This window comes from Dromaius novaehollandiae, chromosome 2 (genome assembly GCF_036370855.1).
Source record: "Dromaius novaehollandiae isolate bDroNov1 chromosome 2, bDroNov1.hap1, whole genome shotgun sequence".
NCBI lineage: Eukaryota > Metazoa > Chordata > Aves > Casuariiformes > Dromaiidae > Dromaius > Dromaius novaehollandiae.
Genome location: NC_088099.1, coordinates 29,508,162 through 29,531,028, shown reverse-complemented (window position 1 = coordinate 29,531,028; position 22,867 = coordinate 29,508,162). Strand labels below are relative to the sequence as shown.

The following is a 22,867-nucleotide window of genomic DNA, read 5'->3' as shown; positions in this document are numbered from 1 at the left end:
AAGAAAAAGAAGCTTTCTGACTTAATTTCTTCAGTGTTAGAGAATCAAGAAGCATTTGAGATGAACAGTCAGGATAGTATCAACAAGCAGCATTTCATCAGTTATAAAGATGAAATGATCACAGCAAAATATTTTCAGCTATTTCAACAGGAAAAAAAATAAAATGGAAAAGTAAATTTGTGCTCGTCACTAAAATCAAGTGAGCAAATTTTATGTTGATTTGATATACTCTCATGACAACTGCAAGGTTGTGTCAGGACTTAGTTTTGAAGCTCACTATTGTTCATGGGTCTATCAAAAGAAAGTGGCAAACTAAAATAGCTCCTTAAGAAGTATCAATTTTCTACAACAATAGCCATTCCCGATACATGTACACACAGAAAAGTGTACCTGTAAATTAGCTGTAGACTGTGGAACCCTCTTCTCAAGCCTCCTGACAGCCACTGGACAGGAGCACAGCTCAAAGATTCAAACAAACAGGCCTGGCCCTGCAAAGTGAGATGCCTGGGGTAAAGAGAAAATGTGGACACAAGGCAGTCGAACACTCACTGCCCACTACACTCAAAGCCTTTATTAAATGGGGTAAATACATAAAGAAAACTAAAATGCTAATGATTCAGTAGAAGCATAAGTGCGCAACACAAAAACCTGGAGTCAGGAGTATGTGTCACTGGATGGTTTGACATCATTAGAATTGCAGGCAAAGTACCGTACTATGCTTCAGAGACAGAGGAATGTACAAAACACAAAGCCAGACAGAAAGCAGCTATTCAGTTCATTTGCAAGCTAGGGAGCCTGTTTTCTTGTGCATCCTGGAACAACTCCAAACATTACTGCTTGAATGCATGCTGCAATTCATCGAATAAATGATTAGTATGGCGCTCTGAATTCAAGCTTTCATACATTCTACAGCACTATGGATTTCATCCATACAAGAATAACCTAGAATAGGGACTTCTTAGCTGTTCCCTCTATTGTAGTTGCTGGTTCAGGTAGAATTACAGTGGGAAGGGAATGAAAAAGAGAGTTCCTGGTTGTAAGCATCACTCCTCATCACACTCAAAAAGCATCGATGTTTACCAAAATCTCCTCTGATCAGTTGGTTGCCTTTACTACACAAGTGAACAGAAGAGTCCAGGAAGAACCAAAAAATAAAAAAAATCCCCACTCCTTTGGATATCTTCAGAAAGCTAGAAATGGCACTGAGAGCAAGCAATCTCCTTATGGTTAAGGAAGCAGGGATGTCTTACGTTTTCTGCTGCCATACCATAACTTACTAAATGAGGCAGCTCTAGTCACTATTACTGAACTGCCTAGAAATAAGAACATACCTGCCAGAGAAACATTTCGGAAAGCCTGCATTTTTATCATTTGTTCATAAAGTAACAGGAAAAAAATGCTTCTACGCTACATGCATTGCCAATTAAAATTCAAAGTCTCCATGGGAAAACACGTATTTAGACATTTTTCAAAGTGAAACATACTTTTGGGGAAGTACAACTATAGCTTAGCCATGCATACTTTTTTGGCCAATTTTGAGCAGAGTTACCATTATTATATGCTAACTCCCACTCCACAAACCACTGCATCTTATCTAGAGATTAGCATTCGGCATTATGAGTAAGGAAGCTTCACGAAAAGCCAGCTATAGGCGTGTTCATGGATAAAGCATGTGCATCTAAATACATTTTTTTACAGCTACTCCTACCACAGTTCTCTTCAGTTATTTTTGCAATGTCTTAAACCATTTTCCAGGTTTTTAAAATTGAAATGTTAATACAGCTAAAAGTAAATACTGAAATAGCAGAATTAGCATGCCAGACATAACCAAATTCCCAGAAAAACTAGGCATGCAAGTATACATAGTGTTTGGAAAAACCTAGATGCTGCAGGCAAACTAAAAATCTTGTCCTGGCAAACAAAGAAGCAGTAAAAGGTTGTTTAAAAGGGGGGGAAAAGTGCATTGAGTGAAAGACAAGCCATCCATCACTCATGATGATATATCATGTTTCACCTGGGAATTTTTAACCAATATACTGTTTATATTCTAACTTCTCTATCAATAAATGAGTAAAACCCAGCAAGACTCTGGTCAGCTTTATGGCCCCCGCTTAAAAGTATTTGAGAAGTGGCAAAATTGAAGATAGTCACAACAAGGAGCAGTCAGTTCATATTAGCAACAAAAGCTAGTACAAAGCTGTTTAAGGGAAGAAAGCTTAAAAATAGAAGAAATGTGAGACAACGGAGAAACTGCAAACAGATAGCTTGAAAACTTTGAAGAGATGGAACTTCATGCACTGGAAACCTGAAGCTGTCTAGTATAGAATACACAAGACCTCTCCCTTGCCAGCACCAATATGCTTCAGGGACAGCATCCTGGCCCACAGCTGAACATGCAAGTATAATATACTGGTTAAATATTCTCACAAACAACAACTATGGTCCCCATTGCCCAGTCCTCAGATCTGATGCTCTTTTTCATAAACACATGTGAAACAGTTTTTTGATCATGGCCTTTTAGAAACCAGGAGTTTTAAGAAAGAACTATAATTTATCCATCTTGTTTAAAAAAATTGTTCTTAAAGTGTTACATTAAATTAGTCTATAAGCTCCACATAAAGAGGTGAACAGCAACTTGTTAGGTAACAGATTAAACATCACAAACTAAGTTAGCACTTGAAAACATTCTATAACACCCTCTCTAGTTTTGAAGGATGCGTAGTCTCCAGTTCTTGAGTATAAAGGATTGCCAGTATCCCATGGGCTAGAGAGAAACAAATCACAGCATAATCTTTTTGGCAAGGATCACAGATTGAAGAAGAATCTTCCAACTTCAGCAAGGACAGCTGTCCAATTTAGTTGCAAAGGCTCATGTAAAAAGCTGCCAATTATTACAAAAATTCTCCTTTCTTTGGTTTAAGATCAACAGGACTTCCAATCGCAATATTCTGCTTAATTACATGATCTACATCACAACAAATTAAGAGTAATAAGTCCTGTATGAGATTCACTGAACCATCCCACCATCCTTGCACATTCTTCTCTTTCACATTGAATTCTAAGACACCACTTAACTCTTTAACAAGAGGACAAAGATCACAGTAATTGCTTTAGGATTGGGGAGATGGTCTGAAAAACCTCAAGACATTTCAGGAAGACTACATAGCAGATGAATCACACTATGCATAAACTGGAGTCCAGATGACTTTACTGGCTTTCAACCATATCTCCTAACACTAATACACAGGTCTTTTTGGGAATGAGGAGGCTGGCAAAGGAGGGGAGAAACAGCTAGTGAACAAATCCACCCACTCACACTTACTGGATTGTCTACTGCTGGTAGTTAGCATTTAACACTCTTTCAGCCAAAAAAAATATCTGAGTGCCCATTTTCCCTCCTCTTCCTAAAAGTTTTTAGTTTTGCTTGACATATTATAATTTCTCTTCTTTCCCTCAACACCATGAATAATAGCTGTGTCTCTCATTATTCCCCCATCAGGGTCCTGTTCTGTAACTTCTAAACCATGCTAAATGCAAGGTTGGACTAACGCACTGGGTGGAGATAACAACACAATGAAAGCCAGCAGCCGTAAACGATGCCGCTGTTGCTGCACAACTTGCTGACGATATTACTGCTGACAAGCTCCGCGCATATGGGCAGGACACAACCAACACGCCTAAACAGTATACCCCTCCCTCCGGCCAACAGGCAGCAGCCGTCATTCATACTGCACGGGCCACGGAAGCAGTTTTTGTGTTGGCGTGACACACCACACGGACGAGCAAGCACCTCTGGTTGCACGAATGAGGAATATTTCAGAAAACGCCGAAGGAACCTCACACACCCCTGAGTCCACACTCATCGAGGCAGAAAGACAATAAAAAAACCCCAACCAAATAAAAAAGACACCTTTCAAAGCCATATTTACCTAAGAAATTATGGGTAGATGGAACGGGGAAGACAGCACGAGTGTTACAGCGAGGTACCTAAGATGAGCGGGATACCTACAGCATTTCAGGGACAACCTTATACCCTATGCAGTAAGGAGCAAAAACATTATGCAGGGGAAGAAGCGAGAGGGTTAAGCCAGCACCTTGCCACCATCAAAACCCCTCCCTTCCTTCGGGCACTAAACAAGAGAGGCTCCAGATGCCCAAGAGAGGGTTGAGAGCGAGTCTGCATGCACCAGGGAGGAGGGGAAGGAGAAAGGGATCAGGATGCTTTTCTCACCCAGCAGGAGGACGTTCTTCCCCGAAGGAAGCTTAGACCTGGAGCGCGTGGACACCTCGCTGAGGATGCAGGACCTGGCGTGGAGAGACGACAGCACTTGGGGCGGGGGAGGGAGGGCAGCGGCTGGGTCCGGCTTCCTCCCGTCCCCCCACCGCCTCCCGCGGAGGGGGGGGAAGGGGGCCACGGGGGCAGGGCAGGAGCTGCCGCCGCTGACACGGGGGAGGAGCCCTCCCCTCCTCTCCGCATGAGCCCCAAACGCCAACGGGGGTGCGGGGGGCGGTTGGGCAGCCCCCTCCCCTCTCCCCCCCCGCGAGGCAGCGGGCAGCGCTCCGAGGGCGGTAACGGCCGGCGCGGGCGGTTACCAGAGGTTCTGCCCATCGTCCTCCTCGCCACCGGCCCGCAGCTCCGCGTTGTTGTTCGTCGTGGCCGTAGGAGCGGAAGAAGACGACGACGAAGAAAAACCGGCAGCGGAGCCGAGCCCGGGCGAAGAGGAGCCGAAGGAGCCGGCTCTGCCCACCGCCGCCGCCATCTTCGCTGCCGCCTCCCTGCCCCGGCGCCTCCCCGACACACGGCGCGGGCGGCGGCGCCGCGGCTGCTGACAGAAACCCGGATGTGGGGAGCGGGGCGGGGCGCGGGCAGGGGGCGGGGCCGCGGCCGCGGGGCCGTGGCGCGCGGAGGCAGACGTTGGGGTCCCGCGCGCGAGCGCTCCACCTCCCGCCCCCGCCCTCAACGGCCGCCTTGAGGGGCCCCAACGGTCCGCACCCCCCTGGGCCGCAGGAGAGGCCGGGAGCTGTCCTGCCCGCGGGCCTTCGCTGCGCGGTCTTTATCAAACACCGGGGAGCTCCGAGCAGGAGGTGCAGGGCGGGGAGAGGTGCCGTCCTCTGCGCTGTCTCCGCCGCCGGCTCCAGCCCCGCAGGCAGGGCACCTGAAACGCCCGACGCCTGCGCTCCTTGCGGATTACCGCCGCCAAGTACTGCGGTGGGGTGAGCGCTGCTGCTCTGCCTCCCGCGCCGCTCGCTCCCCGGTCGCTGCCCAGGTCCAGCCCCCAAGGAAACACGTTGCATCCAAGAAAACGAAGTGCGGAGGGGGGTAAGACGGGTCTTTTTAGGGGGCAGGGTGGTCGTATCTTCTCCAAGAGGTCTGCCCGTTGTTCTCTCTCATCGGTATCCCTTTAGCGTTGGAAAAGGATGGGTCAGAGCACCTTCCTTTTTATAACTCAGCTCTTTCTACAAGTCCTGCAAGAAGCGAACAAGCACCTTAGCTCTTTTCCCTCAATATACAGAGGTAACATATGTCTCCTAGGATAAGACATGAACCACTTTAAATTCCATAAAGATGTGATGGATGAGTTTTGTCCCTTTGAATCAGGGAAAACACAACCTGGGGGACATTTCCTTGTGTACCTGTCAATACTTTCAAAGAACTTACGTTTCCCGAGTCTCTATGGGGATACCTGAAAATAATGCCAGTATTAGCAACTCATATATGCCAGCAGTTTGTACTTGGAAGTTTTTTTGCTAATGTGTTTATTTTTCCTTTCCCAGAAAAGACTGCTTTTTCAGCAGTATTTTACAAGGCAAAAATATAATGCATGTTTTTTACTCATGTATTCCTCTCAAAGTTTTGCCATTGCTTTGTGACCCAAACTATGGACATTCCTTTCTTATGTTGTTTTAATGAAGAGCAGGTGAGATCTTGTTGGAACTCATAGGTCACCCTTCATGCATGACAGTAAATTTCAGTTACGGTCCTTTAGGTATAAGATATCTGAACCAATGGGGGCCATACCTAAAATTACAGGTACATGGCATCAGATGTCAGATGCAAAATTATTGGGCAGAAGTATTTTGTTGTGGACAAAATGCAGGTGCAGAAAACTGGCTGCTTTTTGGTGATGTGTCGTCTAGTAAGCAGAGTGACCATCAGGGAGGTGCTGCTGAAAAGCTACCGAGTAAAAATACTTGCAGTGTGACCCTAGGTTTTCCCAAGACCCAGAAACAAGTTAGCAGCTTTCCAATCCTGGAAGGGGAGTTTCTGCTCCTATCTCTTCCCTTCTTTCCGCATTGCCTGCTATGAACTCCCACCTCGTGTTATCTCTGATTTTCATCAGACCTTTGTGTGAGCTGATTTAAATGACTAAAATAGCAGAAAATTGACTACCAGAATGGCAGAAGAATTGTTCCAATTTAGTGAGTTAAATCAACTTGTGGAAGAGTTTGACAAGTGTCAGAGCCAGAACAAAAGGTGGGGAACAAGACTGCACAGAGAGTAACATTGAGAGGGAAGAGCAGAAGGCAGAGGGAGGGTGAATGTTAAGTCACAGAGGAGGGAGATGGGAATGCCCTTTCAGTGGCAGTGGACCATTAGTTTAGCTCAACTGCAAGTGAAACTGCAGATCTGAGAGAAAGGAAAGAGGCTTTGAGGGCAAGATTTAGCCCATGGAGATGGCTGGAATTGTAAGAAAATGACTGAACTGATTTCTGCTTTTCTCAGAGAAGCAGTTTTCTACATATTCTTTGTAAATAACATTTCAAAAGAGAACTAGCAACAGATTCCATAATACATTTCCTAACTGGAACAACTTCAAATAGCCAAAAATCTGACTGTGAACTTCAATCAAAAGGGATAACATAGATTTTAACACAATTTGCATTTTGTTTGACAAATAAACTGCTGTTTGTCCTGGTGTGTGGTCTTGGAATTCTTGTAAAGCTTCATTAAAAAGTGAAAAATCTTTAAAATTCAACGATTAACCTTTTAACAGCTCACTCACAAAAGCGCTGAAATGAAATAGTTGTAAACTACTGTGTTGCTTATTTTAAATTGTGTGTCCTATTGTTTGCATGTTACCTATATTAAATCAAAGTATGTAAATACTGTTTCCCTAGGACTCTTTTTAAAACCAGGATTTGTATGACAGCAAATAAGATTTTAGATAGGTGGAAGCTGTACAAAATAAAAGGCTACATGGAAGATGGATATAAGAACATGTTGCTTTGTGCTGAGTAGGGAACATATTGATGTTGAGAAAAGATGCTGCAGTTTTCCTGCTCTTCTGTTTTCATAGAGGCTAATGTTGCTATCTGGAAAAAACAAATGTATCTGGTGATTTTAAACCTGACAAAGCTTATTCGTAGTGAAAGAAAGACCACCTCTTTTCTCTCTCCCCTCCTCCTTCCCCTGACATTCATTCACTCTGGAGTGTTTTTAAGGTGGCTTTCACTGTCTCATTCTCATGTAATGGAGGATTTTGCTGTGTGCCTTTCAAAGAGATGCTTACAGTCAAAATTCTCTGAGGTTCCACGTATCAGATTGTCACACCTGACAGAACTGACGATGATGGTTGTTTGGTATAGTTGCTACCTTTACCAGAGTCAGTACCTCCCTCCTGCTGTGCCTCCTCTCCATTTTATTTCTCTCTCAGGAGCTGCAGAGGAGTAGGTGAAAAGGAAAATGCTTGGTCATCATACACTCTTACGCTCTTAAGACAGAAAAAAAAAATCAGGAGGGAAATAAAAATAGTGATAGAATCAAGTCTCTATCAGCTATGTAGTATGCTGATAGACTATCTTGATTAAAAGGCAAGGCTACTATACAGAGAGAATTATTATCAAAATTAGCTGTGCAGCATGATAGAGGGAGGAAATTTAGAAAAAGCCTGTAATGAAGATGAAGCAACCATATGACAGAGAAAAAACCTATTAGACATTCTTTCTCATCCTTCTCTGTAAAATAATTTTCTGTCTGGCAAAGAATATCTGGTGAATGTATGGGAACAACCTTTGCATGCAGCCTTTTCCCTACAGGTGACAGTAAACAGGAACTGATGGTAATGATGCCCAGCATTACATAAAAGACTGATTTTCTGCTACCTCCCCCCTCCTGTACTTTTTAGCCATGCACAATAAATATAAGATCTCTCCCCCAGTATCAAATTGTATGTTTAAAGTTGCAAGTTTCATGTTTTCTTAAAATACTGTGGTGTCTATGTATATCCACCCTGAAAACTACCATTCTGATTTGACAGTGTCTTGTACCCTGTCACTGTGACACTTGCAGGATGTGACTATGTGAGGTACACAAAGATAATGAAGAATCAGGTCCCTCAACTAAGTTGAGAAATAGCATCATTTCAGCTGTTGTTTGTTAGCAACAGTTTTAACTTGGACTAGCGTTGTCCATGGATTAAGTACACATGCATGAGGGCAAACTATGGACAACATTGCCAAAATAATGTCATTTCCTAAAGCAGGCAGGCAAGATCTAGATTCCTCTGTGAGCTGCGCTGGGGTGCTGCCAAAGTGCAGACCCTGCCAGCAAGTCAGTTGTGTTGCTGTGAGGTAGTTATGCTGTACTGACCAAGCAGGGACCAACAGGAACAGGGGAAGACCCCTCCTGTGTGCAGCCTGGTACTGAGCCCAGGAACGGGGTCATGGTGTCCTATAAATTCTGAGCCTTTTCCAGTTTCTGGTGTGTTTTGATTATTCTGTGCTCCTCTGCTTGTTCTTAACATAGGGGCCCTTGTTGGCTGTCATTCTTAATGTAAAAACTTTTGTCTGAATTATCATCGTATGAAATCCAAACGATAATGGGCCAGCCTCTGTCTGCATGCATTGTCGGTGGCCAAATGCTATAAACTTGGTTGTGAATTTACAAGGCATTTTTTTCATAAGCCTGTGGAAAAGAATTGTTATAGTTCAATTACATTTTAAAAGTCCATTTTAGGTTGTTGGAGAGATTTTGCCTTTAAGGCAAAACTGTCTTCTTAGCAATGTTGACCTTGTTGTTTGCAACCAAAATCATAAAGGTCACAGTGCTCAATACATTCTGGTCATTCACTCTGCAGAAGGCATCTCTTTAAAAAGACAGGAATGAAGAAGCAGAATATGTAGCATTTCCAATAAGATGTTTTGGTGCCTTTGATTATAGCTTATTAAAAAGTACAAAGTAAACCTCCTTAAAAAGAGAAAGACAAATATGATTTGTCATTATTTGTTGATCTGAATGCATGTATAATGAATATTCAGAGAGCATTCATGAAGACGTTAATTGACTTTTTTGTAGCATTACCAGCTAGTCATCTGAACTTATTCTTGAAAGTGAATTACTGATTATTTTTGTGTTTATAATGCTCCAGTTCAGTCAGGAAATGGAAGAAAATATTGTATGACTTAACTGAGTAATTGACAATAGCATGAATTGCAGATGGATAACATCAACACAGAATGTTGTTTCAACCTGTATGCTGAAGTTTGTTGATATAAATATATGGATAATACTTAAAAATAATAAATACATCTCAGGAGACTTAATGAGATGAGGCCATAATAAATATTACACTATGACCAGCTTCATCTATAACATCTCTGTTTTCCATTTGAACAAATATAAATCTTGTCATGCATCGAATAACATTTTTTGCTGGTTGGTAATACAAGCTCATGCAGGTATGTGACCAGATCTGAATTTATTTTCTACGTACTGCACTGTAAATTTTGAAGAATGTGGAGGGATAACTATAATTTTATGAAATAGAATATTATTGCCTGTTGCAAAGGAGGCAGAGACTGTTTTCTTTCACAGAGACTGTTTTATTTCTTTGATCTAAAGTAGCTATCATTCTGTACCTGATGCAGCAGATCACCTTAAACATATGGTTAATTTTAAGTATGTCCTTAAATTTTGTTGGAATCAGTGGGAATTAACATGTGCTTTACATGTCTGGCTGATGGTTAAGAATACATGCTTGCTATGTGTGCATAGAAGAAAACCATGCAGGGCCTGATCAGCCAAGAGCTGAATGCCCTCGCATCCCATTGGGAGACCAGGTACAGATTCCCTCTCAGGCACGTTCAAATCTTTTAGGGCCACATAGTGTAAGTATGATTGCTCCTTCAGCTCAAGCAGGAGCGTTTCTTCAAGAGAAGTCTTAGGTATATTTTTGATGCAATACTCTTTGTTCAGAAAAAAAAATACAAAAGGAAAAAATCCTCTGATTACTGTAGAGACTGTCAGCAGCAGGCTCTTCTTGTGCGTTATTTACAATTCTGCTTCTTTAGTGTCACAGTTTAGTGACTGCTTCTCTTGTGGCTGGCTTGCTTTATACTGGCTTTTTGGCTCTCAGATGGCATGGCTACATGGAAGGTTACTATAAAATAAGGATGTTTATTTATAGTGTGGTAGCTTCTTCATGCATGTTCTTGTCTCTTGATATCTGTGAAGAAATTTGTATTTGCTTTCTCTTCAGTGGGAATCAGGTGAGATATGTTCCATTTACTATAGAATAAGAATGTTCATAGAGACAATTACTTCAGAAGAGCCAAAACAATGTAAACCTGTACTCTAGCTACCTTGAAATAATTTGTTTATATAGCTACGCTCTTCTAAATACAACTTGCCAAACCATCACGTAACTGCTCTCTTGTGTGGCCTGGGAAACTTTCATCTACAGGACTTTGTTTCTAACTGGTTCTTTCCCTCTGGCTCACCCATTGGGTGGTTACTGCTACTGTTCTCACACTTCAGGGTATAAAGGAGTTTAACTTTTCTTCCTATGCAGTGTGAATGAAAGGGGTGAATCACCTTGTGCCTGCGTAGGAAAGCAAAGATGTACTTGACAGCATCTGTTCTCTGTTAATATTTCTCAGTGCAGCAATGGAACGAGTTTGACATAGTTTTATGTTCTTAGTTCAAACAAGTTTTACTTCCAAAACTATAAAATCTTACGAGGGAATAAGGTTTCAAAATTCTGAGTCCTACTTGGGAGATACTGAACATTTTTATCTGCCACCAAAGTTTAGCGTTTTAGAGTGCTTAGCTTGAACACAGATAGTCTAGTTATGTGAGTATTGTATTAAATATATTGGTTTTTCAGTAGAACTTTTTTCATTCTTTTTTTATTATTTATACAAACCTATGCAGTTATCTCCATTTCTCCTTTTAAAGGTTAAGTCATTCAAGGGCTATGGAGTTCAGAAATACACATGTACTTCTTTCTGCTACTTGAACTGATGCTTTGTTTCACATGTTGTAGGAAGATACTCTTCCATATTCCTCTTTCCATTTCTGTTCACATTCTGAATTGCGAATAGTATGTCTGGTAGGAGTGATATTTGCTGAAATCATCCTCAGAACTACATACATGGATGACTTTGGTCAGTGCAATCAAGTTATGAATGTAAAGCCAGTCTGCATTCTATGAGAATTCCTAGAAAAATATGGCCCCAAATAGAAAATGAACAAAACTGCCAATTTGGTGAAAAAAATATTTAATATTTACTTTAGAATTGCCTCACTGTATCTTAGGATGCTTTCAAAAAATTATTATAAATGTGACGGGAGGGAAAATATTAGCAATAACAGTTCTCACTTCAGAGGAAACCTAAAAGAAAGAACATATTCAATAAACAATTATAAGGGATCTTTAGAGAGGAAGGAGTGCTGGCCTTCTTGTTTTTCATTTAAATCTTGAAGATGTCTATCATTATGTTGTGTTAAGAGATGTTATGTGCAAAGGTATGAGTGGAACTGCTCCCAGAGTACTTAGATATATTGTCCAGACACATCTTTAATGTATAAGGCAACATTTGCAAAGTAAGGAAAAAGAAATCAAACCGTGAGTGGAAAATCAGTTCTCAGCACTACACATTTGTAGCTACCCTTGAGATAAAAAGAGTAACAGGGGACAGGGCCATGTGATGGCTCTTTGCCTGAATAGCTAAAAATAGATACAGTACACACTTCATATATATCTCTCCCCTTATGTGCGGGAGGACAGAAAAATACACAGCAACAGATGCGCCGTTGTTTTCCTTTTCACAGCACCCTCCAATTTGTTCTTCCAGCCCTTTGCTCAGTGTAGCTACATTCAAGTGAAAGGCGTATGTTTAACCCTAAAATGAATATATTGTTATATCCTACTCTTAGTTATGCCTGTTTATCACTATATGATGGGTGCAGTTCTATGGATGTAGCTGAGGATTTACTGGTCTTTTAAAATAATGTTACTTTGTATCTGCAATTAAGTGTTTTTAGAGGTATGTGGTTCAGACTTTTCAGACATTTATCTCAGAAAAAAACAACCAAACCAAAACCAGAATATTTTATAATTTATCTACTCACAATAAATTATAAATTGTGCATCTCATGGCTAAAAAAAAGCAAAAACAAAAACAAAACAAAAAAATCTCATTAGTTTGGCAAGAATCTTGCCAGGGTGAAAACAAAGGATCAAATCCTACGTACTTCAGGCAAATATATTATGCTATAAAACTCTTTCAGAAGAAGAATACCAGCGTGAGTAAAAGTACCAAAACAAACAGAGGAAGGAAATGTCTTTGTTTTATTGAACATGGCATGTTTTATAAGAAATTCAATTTTGGGGGTAAAAAGTGTTCACATTTTGCTAATGGGTGACCCTCTGGGTAGCTGCCTAGCATTCTCTTTCTCTGAAGGCATGGCTGCATTTGGTTCTTTTTCTTTCCCCAACTTCTTTACAAGCTGCCAATGTAACTTCTGTCTTAAAAAAATGATGATTTATAGTGGAAACTTGCTGATACTTCACTGTAGCAATGCAGTAAAAATATTTTAGCTAGGTACTCTGAGGCCTTTGGAATGAGTATTGATGTTTATTAATACAATGTTCAGTGTTTTGGAAAAAAGATTCACAGTGGCACTTCAGCTGAAGAATTTGTCTGTCTCGCATCACATTGCATTCAGATTTCATCTGAAATCTCTGTGATTGCTTTGTTTTGCCTGTGGACAGACATTCAAAATGCTAGTCACTAACATTAAGGTATGATTGCATAGGTATATGGTTTTAAGTGGTGGTGAGATGCATTGTGGAACTGATTCTTTTCTTTATTTGGAACTGAATCTTTTAGGCAAAATGTATTGCTGCAGTGGAAAATGCGCGTGGAAGGAGAATCAGGCACAGAGACTTTCTGCAAGTTATTTCCTCCTATTCATTCATTTCTTCTGCATGTCAGGAACACAGAAGCCAAGTACGGTGTCAATAGGACACCTATCATATTGGCAGAGTGAGAATGAGGAAGGACCACTGCTCTGCTTCCTCTGCTCCTATCAGCCAAGCACATACAGTTCTTTAATTATGTAGTCTGATCTCTAGTATGCGTTACAGATTTCCAAATATTTTTTAAATGGCTGGAAGTTGTAACCATTATGAACTGCTTTGAAATAAACATTCTGGGTTTCATATTCTCGTAAATACATATGGTCTGCATATTTGACTCCGGTAATATTTTCTCTTCCTTTCACAGGAATAAATATGCATATATACTGTTCTCGTTATGTGGTTATAGCCCGTAATTACATTTAAATCTGTGCAGAAGGCCACAACATTTTTAAAAATCCATTTTCCATTTTTCTGTTTGCTTTCAGTCTGTCCCTGCTCCTAATCCACTGCGTCTTTCACAGCCCTTTTGCTCTCACTATTTCTAGTCTATCCATGAAACATACAGATGCAGCTCATCTCTCATCCACCAGGTCACTCTGGACTATCAGTGTTCCAGAGCTTTTCAAATCTTCTTTGCCTCAGGATAAAGCTGGAGCACTTCTGTCTCCCCAAATACTTTTTTAAGATTTGTGCTGGTCTTTCCTTCATGCTTGTGTCAGGATGGAGCCCAGTGCCCAAGCAATTGCTGTTATTCTCATTCCTAGACCGTTGCCGTTCCTCAATTCAAAAGAAATATTAAGCAAGCCAATATGAAAGCAAAGCAAAGCATTCAGTGAATAAGTGATAGGTCTCCTGAAGCCTTGTTCTCTGTGCAGCATCTGTTAGTAAGAGTAACTCACAGTAATGAATCTGCAGTTTGGAACAGAGCCAGAGAAACCAGGAAGAAGGAAAGAAGTCCAGGCTAGCTAAGCAAAATGGACTGTATAAGGGAGAGGATGGAATATGGGAGGAACTAGGATAGATTATAAAAAAATGCAGAACTACTTTGAAATATGTCACCTTCATTTCCTACTGCTTTAACTGCACTTCCCTTCTCAGACATCTCTTAGCAACTTAGTGATGATGATACTTGTGGTACATTGTGGTATCTGCCACTACTATATTAACAAGAAGTTTCTACCAAAGTAGTCAGAAGTGAGGTAATTCTCATAATAGAGTTGTCTCTAAGTCTCAGAGTCATTGTGGTGACTTGTAGAACTAAGCATTCCTACAGAGCTGGCAGTTCAAACTCTATGAAGACCCAGGCAAATAGTACTGCAATCTTTTCAGTTTGCATGTCTAAGATTATCACAGAAACATTAAGAATTTAGTATATACTATAAAGAGAAAATTAGAATCTGTTCCATGGAAATTCTGCATTCCAGAACGAAAACCAGAAGTGGGACGGGGAAGAAAGACTGTATAGTGATCCATGGGATTAGAAGTCTACAGTATGAGATTGGGAGGATAATTACAGTACACAGTGAAGTATGGTACGGAAATACCTGAGCTAACCACCTGAACTACCTATCAATATAGCCACATTAGTTGACGTTGAATACATGTTGAGGAAGAAGGGCTTTCTTGGTTGGCAGGGCATGTCAGTTCGGGAAGAACGTGCTAACATATCTGTACTGCTCTTAGAAACAGATATGTAGGTACATAGCACCGGCAGTATGCTATACTGGCTCTTATGGGTGTCCTAGTCTGCTTGAAGCTCTTCACATTGCATACCATGTTGTAAGATAGATGTGCCATAAAAGAGCTTGACTTGATTAGCTAGGCAAAATGCATGTTAATAGGAGATATGATTTCTTTCTCTGAATATACTACCAGAGAGGTAGAAGCTCTGCTTAAATTAAAGGATGGTGTTGGTGCAAGGAATACATTGAGTCTAGAAATCAGAAAGAATTTTCTATCAAGGCAGAGATGCTTTGGGTCTGCCATCCGATTTGGGTAGTTCTGAAAGGGGCTTTGCTCAGTTTCTGAAAGGGATTAAGCGATATGACTGCAAGGGTAAGAATGGATCAGACACAGTGACTCAGGAGTTCCTTTCTAGTCCTATGTTCCTATGTTTTTCTAGTCCTGTGTTCCTATGTTTCACAGTTCTGTTCAAATGGCAGAGTCAACAATAAATTCCACTATCAAATAACTGGGAATAATAGGGTCCTAATTATAGCCTTATGGAGTAACATTCTTCTTTTATCATTGTAAATCTATTTCAGTTTACAGAGCTGAGATAGCCCTAAAAATACATAGGAAAACAGGCTTCTTCAGTTCTATAGTTAGTGAAACAGTTTGATTATTCTTTATTCTTTGTAAATAATAGTGAGAGAACTAGCAGGTTCTGGTCAATTTTCTTGTAAAAATATGTCAAATAAAATAAATTATGACTTCACTTAGTCTAGCCATGAGGGCATGAGAACTGCTATATTCAGCCAGATGAAAAGCCCATCTAACCTAATATCCTGTCTTAGTAAGTATATACTTAGGGAAAAACTGTAAGGAAGCAGTCATGCATATAGTGATTTTTCCATCATGCTCTTCTAGCCCTCAGTGGCTGGAAGACTGTTTTGTTTAATAGTTGCTGCTGAACCTATCATTCCTGAATTTTTTGGTCCGTGTATAGTTTGGGCCTCTGCGATATCTAATGAAAATGTGTTCACCATTTATTATTACAATAAAAGAAAAGCTAATGCCTTCCAATGTTTATAATTTGACAACTAGTGAATAGTTGTTCCCAGCTCACCTGTTCTGTACCATTAGTGATTTAATACCTCTCTATCATATCCTCCTTAAGATATTTTTCTAATTCTGCTATCTCCTCTTTGATAATGAAAGGACCAGAACTGCACATGGTATTCATAGTGTGGCTGCTGCCTGAATGTATCCAGGGCAAAGACTTTTCTTCATTGTTCTCTACTACTTTTCTAGCAATACCTAAGATTCTGTTTGCTTCTTTAAGCACTGAGACATTTTCAGAGAACTACTGTCAATGACTGAAGGATTTCTTTCCTAGTGGTACTATCTAACACCACATGTATGTACATGTATGTTATTTTCCCCTCCTCTCTTAATGTGCATTACACTTACTGACACTAAATATCCTCTGGCATTTTATCACCCATTCAGTATTGAACCATCCTCTGCAGCTTTTCACAGCCAGATTTAGATTTCCTCACCCTAATAATTTTATGTCATCTGAAAATTTTGTCTTCTTATTTGTCTCTTTTTCCAGATCATTTATGAATATATTGAAGAGACCAGATCTCCCATTGTTGAGCCTATGTCAGTAAATACTGAGACTTTCTATTCCTTTATGATGGAAAGAATACAAGCAATACAAGATCTAAGCTATTAAAATCAGTCTCATCCTTCTCTTCTTCTTCACAAAATCAAATGTTGTCATCACAGTTTCACTGTTTGTTTATTGCATAAGTGGATGTATTTTTAATTCATTTTCAGGATGTACTTCTGTCTTTCAAAGGATTTGCAGGATAATGTGAAAATACGACAATCAACTGAAATTCTCTGGTATTTGATGATTTAATTATCAGACATGTTGTTTAGTTTAATGATTCTAATTAACATTTTAATTTAATCTGAATATGAGATTTTGGCAGATATTGACAATTGAGCCTCACTGTGAGAAAAAGCATATAAAAACTGTTCTTTTTATTTTTAAAATGATAGCACATAAAAGTTGTCTTTGGATGACTGACTACAATCTTCTAGTGGTTTAACTTCACTTTGCTTACTTATTAAGCCATGAATACCTGCAAATCCTTTAAAGGATTAACTGTATCTGGCTGCTAAGCTTTTGAGGCAGTTAAAAATAACTGCAAGCTGCTTCTACTGACACACTAAAAAATTGGACCTGCTCTATCTTTTATGTTATATTTGTTGCTGTTTTGACAAATGAAATACCATTTGGAACTACTTGAACCTTCTATGAACGTTCAGGGTGACCAAGTGCTCTTGAAAGCCTTGTTATAGCAGGCAGCCAAGTTCCCTTATAGCCCACAGAGAAGCAACTTTTGTTTTGCCTCATGGGAGATGCCAGTGACCAAGGACATATAATGTAGAAAAAGAAATTGATCTTATTATTGATACATGAAAGAAATGTGTCTTCCTCTGTAGAAAGGCCAGAACTTATACAAGGTGGTCTGACCAGTTCCTGTAGCACAGTCCTGCAGGTATATGGCTTTTGCTAGCTGCTTTCATTGACCTCAGTGGCTCTTTAATGTGTAGCGGTATTATCATATTCTAATAGAGTATGAACATGTATGCTGGATCCTGCTAGATATTATTAGGAAAGGGGCAGAGCAGAAGAGATTCACTATAATGGAAGCCTTAGGAGGAATTCATAATTCCTCTTGGTGATCTTGAGAGTGTATGGGGAAGCACCATACTAAAATGTGCACTGGCAGTGCCTCACTGCTTTATTAGCCCTGCTGACTCTCAGGGAAGAAGAGTTGGCCATCACCTGCTTCCTCTGATCAGAAAAGTTAAAATTTGAGATGTATGACACAGAAGCTTTGTGGCAAGGCTTTTCACAAGAGTGTCTGAAGAAAGCAGTGTTTGTGCCTCTTCTGTTTCCTTGGACAGGTGCTCGAGAACTAGTCTGGATAGGGCTTAGTTCCCTGGAAGCTGGGCTGACACTGTGCTGGGACAGAGGTACGCCAGCCAGCCCAACGCAGCTCCTTGCTAGGACATGAAACATAACATGCTAACAAAACTGAAAGACTGTTCTTGGTAAAAGATGAGGTTTCCCTTTTGAAAAGGCACTGAACTCAAACTACCTGAGAAGTTTAACTCAAATATGAATAGAAGCACCTTTTATTGCCAAAATAAAATGAGAGATGCTTATCTGTGGTGAGAAATATAATTTGCTCTTGAAACACTGCCAATCTATTACTCTTCACACATATAAACATCCCTACCAAAAACAGAGGAGTAGAATTCTTAAAATCAACACACTTTCTCCCCTATGCTCGCAATAAAGACCTGAGAGTATTTGTCATCACAGTATGGTTTACCTCATTTTCTTTAGCAAGATTCTTTCCCCTCTGAAGTTTGTATTGATACAACAGAAATTCCAAGCTGCAAAAAGCTATTGTACATGCTAGTGCTTTCTGTTTTATCAAAGGACAGACTATCTGATCTGGATCCTTCTTTGCTGCAGGGATTCCTTCCTTCCATAACAGATTCGCCAGGTCCCTGCAAATAAGCAGAAGTTAGAGTATACCTAACAGCTGAAATTGGAAACCAGCTCTTCTTCCCTGATGGTCAGCAGGACTAGTAACGCAGTGCACATTTTAGTGTGCTGCTTCATCATACACTCTCAGGAACACCAAGAGAAATTGTGACTTCCTCATAAGGCTTCCATTATAGTGAATCTCCTCTGTTCTGCTCTCTTCCTAATAATATCTAGCAATAACAAATTTCATTTTTAACAAATTGAAGTAGCAGTTTTAAGAACTGAAGGAACACAATGTGGCATAAAGCTACTTTGCTCTCCAGTGATAGGCCTCAGGCTAAGTAATGCTTAGGTGGAGGCAAGAATCCTGAGTGTGCTGTGAGATCATGAAGACAGAATGTTGAAAACCAAATGCAGAAAGACGGAAGTATTTGCAGGAGGCAACTTTGTCAGCATGACTTATAATGAGCTCCTGGGTGTAAAGAAATACATTCTTGGGTCATGGTCTGTCAGTCATCTGGTCGGAGTGACCACTGGCACAAGTACAAAAGGAAAATTGGATTCATCAACATGAATTCAGCCTCCAGTCTCCTCAAATACATTTTTGTGCAGAAAGGCTGCTAAACTCCTCTAGAGTTTAGCTACTCCAAGAGCTATTTAGTTGCTACTTAATTACTTAATTGCTATACTCTTTGGGGACTGAAAAGCTGCAGAATTTCCTGCTCTTCTAAAAATGTAAGCAAAACTTATCTGGTCTGTCTACACTCCACAGTTGAAGCTGAAGGATCTAGCTCAGATATGATAAGCAATATAACCACATTAACATTAATACGGGCTACTTTACGTCTAAAATACTTTTGAAGGCTGTTTAAAGTTTGTACTAAGGCAATTTTATCCTGAGCTGAATTAGGAGAAATCACATTACCCTTTCTACTAGTTCTAGCTAAGGGAAATCACTAAAAAACTTGGGAGATAAGTTTTAAACCTCCACAACCATTTTAATAGTCATTGGCTGCCCATGGCCTTAGCTTACTTGAATGAAGTGCCGTGGTTAAGCAAATACTTTTCTTGTGAGATTTCAGCAACGTCTCTTTGAACTAACTTCAGTATTTCTATAAAGCACAATGCTGCACGATGCAGGCAATAGGTGACACTGGCATACCAGGTAAATTATATAGTCCTACTTTCACTGCCAGTTTTTCTAATTAGGCACATATTAACGTGTGTTTTTCTTTGAACTTGATAAAAAATTTGTTAGGTTAAATTTTACTCAACATGTGTGTTTTGGAGGGAGAAAATATACTTTTGCAAAATGCGTTTCCTAATATAGACTAGTTAGTCCTCTGGCAAGAACAGAAACTAGTATTCTTACATTTTAAATAAGAAATTTCCTGGAACTCAAGCTTGTCAGATTTTTTCAGAAACTTACTGATCTCCTGCCAGCTCATCCACGCACCTCCTTGGCAGGTTGCCTTCCAAGGGTTGCAGCTGCCTCTGCGTCGAGGATGGCAGCACTCCCAGGGCAGCAGATGCCAGAGCGGTGGCCAGACGGATTCCTCCTCTGGTGCTGCCCAGAGGGTCCTCGTCATCCTGGGGCTATGTGCCATACTCACGTCTTCCAGGGCTCGATTTTCAGGTCTGGGAATGTTTTATTTTGTGCCAGCTTTTGGTAGTTTTCTAAGAAATGTTTACAACAGGGGATATCCCATTGTTTTCATACCAGTTGCTAAGGAAGACCCTGGATCTGAAAGGAGGGATGTATGCATTTGACACAGGTTACTTTGGAGCAGTCTTATTTCAAAGGTTCATGTAGAAATGACACAAAATGCAACAGCATGCCTAGAGGAATGTTGCTTTCTAAATTGGAGGTTGACTTCTGATTTACAACATTAGGTTTTGTTGGGTTTGTGGATTTTCTCTTTATCTTATCAGTGTTCGTGTTTCTCCTGCAAATATCTAATCTTATTTTAGCTTCCTCAAGACCCATAGCCTCAGCAATATCTTGTGGATTAACATGCATTTTTAAGTTACTTAGAACTTCATGGTAGTTGATATAACCTTGGTATTAACAATGTATTGTGAAAGGATTGTAACAATAAATAAAAGTGGATAGGCTTTATGTTGGTGTGTATACATGATTCTTGACCTTTACAGATTTTCTTCTGTCTTTTTAGTGCTGAGAACAGTATGATTTAATAGCACAGAGCAATATTGTAAATTTGGGGATTGTGACTCTTAAATGTTTACATAAAAGTAAAAGCTAACCATTACTGCAACAGGTTAATAATAAAATCGTACAAAGCAGTTTTGCTTTTTTGCTGTTTTATTCTTCTTATTTACAATAGTAGGTATAGTTGGAGAAGAACTTTTTTTTTACTGCTACTATTGCCAGAATATTGCTATTAGATGCCATGTAAATAAATAAATTGTTATTTTACTGAAGTTAGATATTAAAAAAGACACATACTTAATGTAACGAAGTAAGTGTGATACAACAAATATCCTTATGGACTGTTGCCTGGAGATTATACATTTCTTATAATTACCCTCAAGGAAAATTAATACAGAATTTGTAATTAATGCAATACACTGGGGCAGAAGATAATTAAGGCTTCCTCTCATTAATTTGCTAAATAGGAATAATGATACTATAAGTTATGAGATTCTGATAGATTTACTCTAACTTAGTAAAAATTTACTTTGTGCCTCATCCCACTAATGTTAGCGGGTCCATTCAGGAAGTTCCTACTCAGGTAGAATAATGGGTTCAGAATCTTCAGCTACATACTGGCATAGCTCCAACTGCATAGATATTGACTTCATTAGGATTTAAATACAAAATTAAAGTTAAGTATTGGCTTATGTGCTTTGTTGGTCTCCCTCTTGCCTTGATACTCTTGATCATATACAATGTATAAAACATATTTCATGGCAACATACAAGTGAATGTTTAGCAGTTTCTCTGTTCTTTGAATCCAAATCCATGGTTGATTTACTCTTGTTCCAAGCCCAAACAAAAGGCTGACAAAAATGACTTACTATATCCACTGTGACTTCCGCAGTGGTGTGCTGAGGGTCCTATATATCTGTGTGTGTATGTATATATATGTATATGTATATATATATATACACATATTTATTCTCAAAGGCTGTATAGGGTGTCCAGTCTGATGAAAACTTTTGTAATCAGATAGACTGCATTTCAGAAAAAATCATTTCAAGTGAATCTGCTCCTAATTTCATGCTTTTTACAGCAGATGCAAATGAGTTCCTCTTCTTTTGTGACTTTTGATTTAAATCACTTCATATTTATTACAGTTCTGTTTTTCATTGTATTTAAAATGTTTACAAAAATATTAGTGATAGCAGCAAAGTTTTAGAAAATGAATTGCATAAGAGCTCTTTTATAGCCTAAGTGTCAAAGTCTCACACACAAAACAAAAACTAATACATGGAGGAAAGTATAATAAAATTATGGCTGTAGGCAATGGCTTTTATAAACAGTAATTGTTTGTCTGATACTTAATAAACTAAAGGATTTTACCAGAAGTGTAATCTCATATTTCTGTGATTTATATGCATTCTTTCCCAAAATAGCATTCATCTGCAATAAGGTTTAGCTAGGCATTTATGCCTAATCAAACTAACCAGTGTAATATTATAAAGTCTAGAGAGCTGTGCATGTATTTAATTATCTTGACAAATCAGAAACTAAGTGAAAATATTTGCATTGATTAAAATAAAAATATATTTAAGCACACATGTCCTTAAATTTTAGTTCCTAAAGATTTTTACAGCATGTCCATGTATGACTTAATATTTTTAGTCTTTCCTAAATCCCACTTATTTTTCTACTGTAGTTTCTCCTGGCTTATATGCCCTACAAGGCAAGGGACAACGGAATCAAGAAATAAACATCTGACCATGTCACAAATCCAATTATCTCTGACAAGGGTAGTAAAGTCAAGTGAATAACAAAGCAACACTGTCTGGAAGAAGCTTTGTATTTTGGATCGTGCTGGAGAAGGTAGGACACCAGCTGGACACAGCAAAAAAACACTCCAAGCAGCTTTTTCAGCATCCAGTACAACCATCTTATACCCTGACGAGTTCACAGCACTACAGTATTTTCAAGTGTCAGATCTCATCTCTTCACTGTTTCTAAGAGGCAGAGTGGAGGAGGAAAGCATTCCCCTCACAGAATATAAAATATGTGCTAATGTCATTACAGAAGAATGCAGTGAAGCAGAAACCACAGTTAACATGCTACAGTCTCTCCTCCTCAACCACTACCACCATGAACTGTTTGGTTACGATAATAACCTCCAAAAGGTTTCAGTGCATCAAACTTCGGGCAGAAATTCTTCTGGTGATTGTCTAATCCCAGGATCTATCCATGTTAAAAGCAGCTTTCCTTTTTCTAGCTCTTGACACACATGTATGTATCACAGGTCCTATTAAATGAAAGTGAACCATTATATAA

The 22,867-nt window shown here is 39.6% G+C and overlaps 1 protein-coding gene and 1 long non-coding RNA gene across 4 annotated transcripts in view; one reads left to right on the top strand and one right to left on the bottom strand.

Annotated features, from left to right (window-relative positions):
- DYNC1LI1 (dynein cytoplasmic 1 light intermediate chain 1) overlaps positions 1-4,865 on the bottom strand; it is a 27,423-nt gene extending 22,558 nt beyond the window's left edge. For 2 of the 3 annotated variants that reach the window (XM_026098544.2, XM_064506128.1), the window contains exons 1-2: positions 4,594-4,865; positions 4,232-4,305 (exon numbers count right to left, since the gene is read on the bottom strand). In XM_026098544.2, coding sequence (XP_025954329.1) covers positions 4,232-4,305; positions 4,594-4,760 — 241 coding nt within the window. In that variant the 5' untranslated portion in view covers positions 4,761-4,865. Of the gene's footprint in view, positions 1-390; positions 489-4,231; positions 4,306-4,593 lie in introns of those variants that run through there. The other variant, XM_064506129.1, reaches the window with a different exon arrangement.
- LOC112982294 (uncharacterized) lies at positions 4,817-22,867 on the top strand. The gene is made up of 2 exons (XR_003258954.2): positions 4,817-5,320; positions 22,245-22,867. It is a non-coding gene; the product is annotated as an uncharacterized LOC112982294 (long non-coding RNA).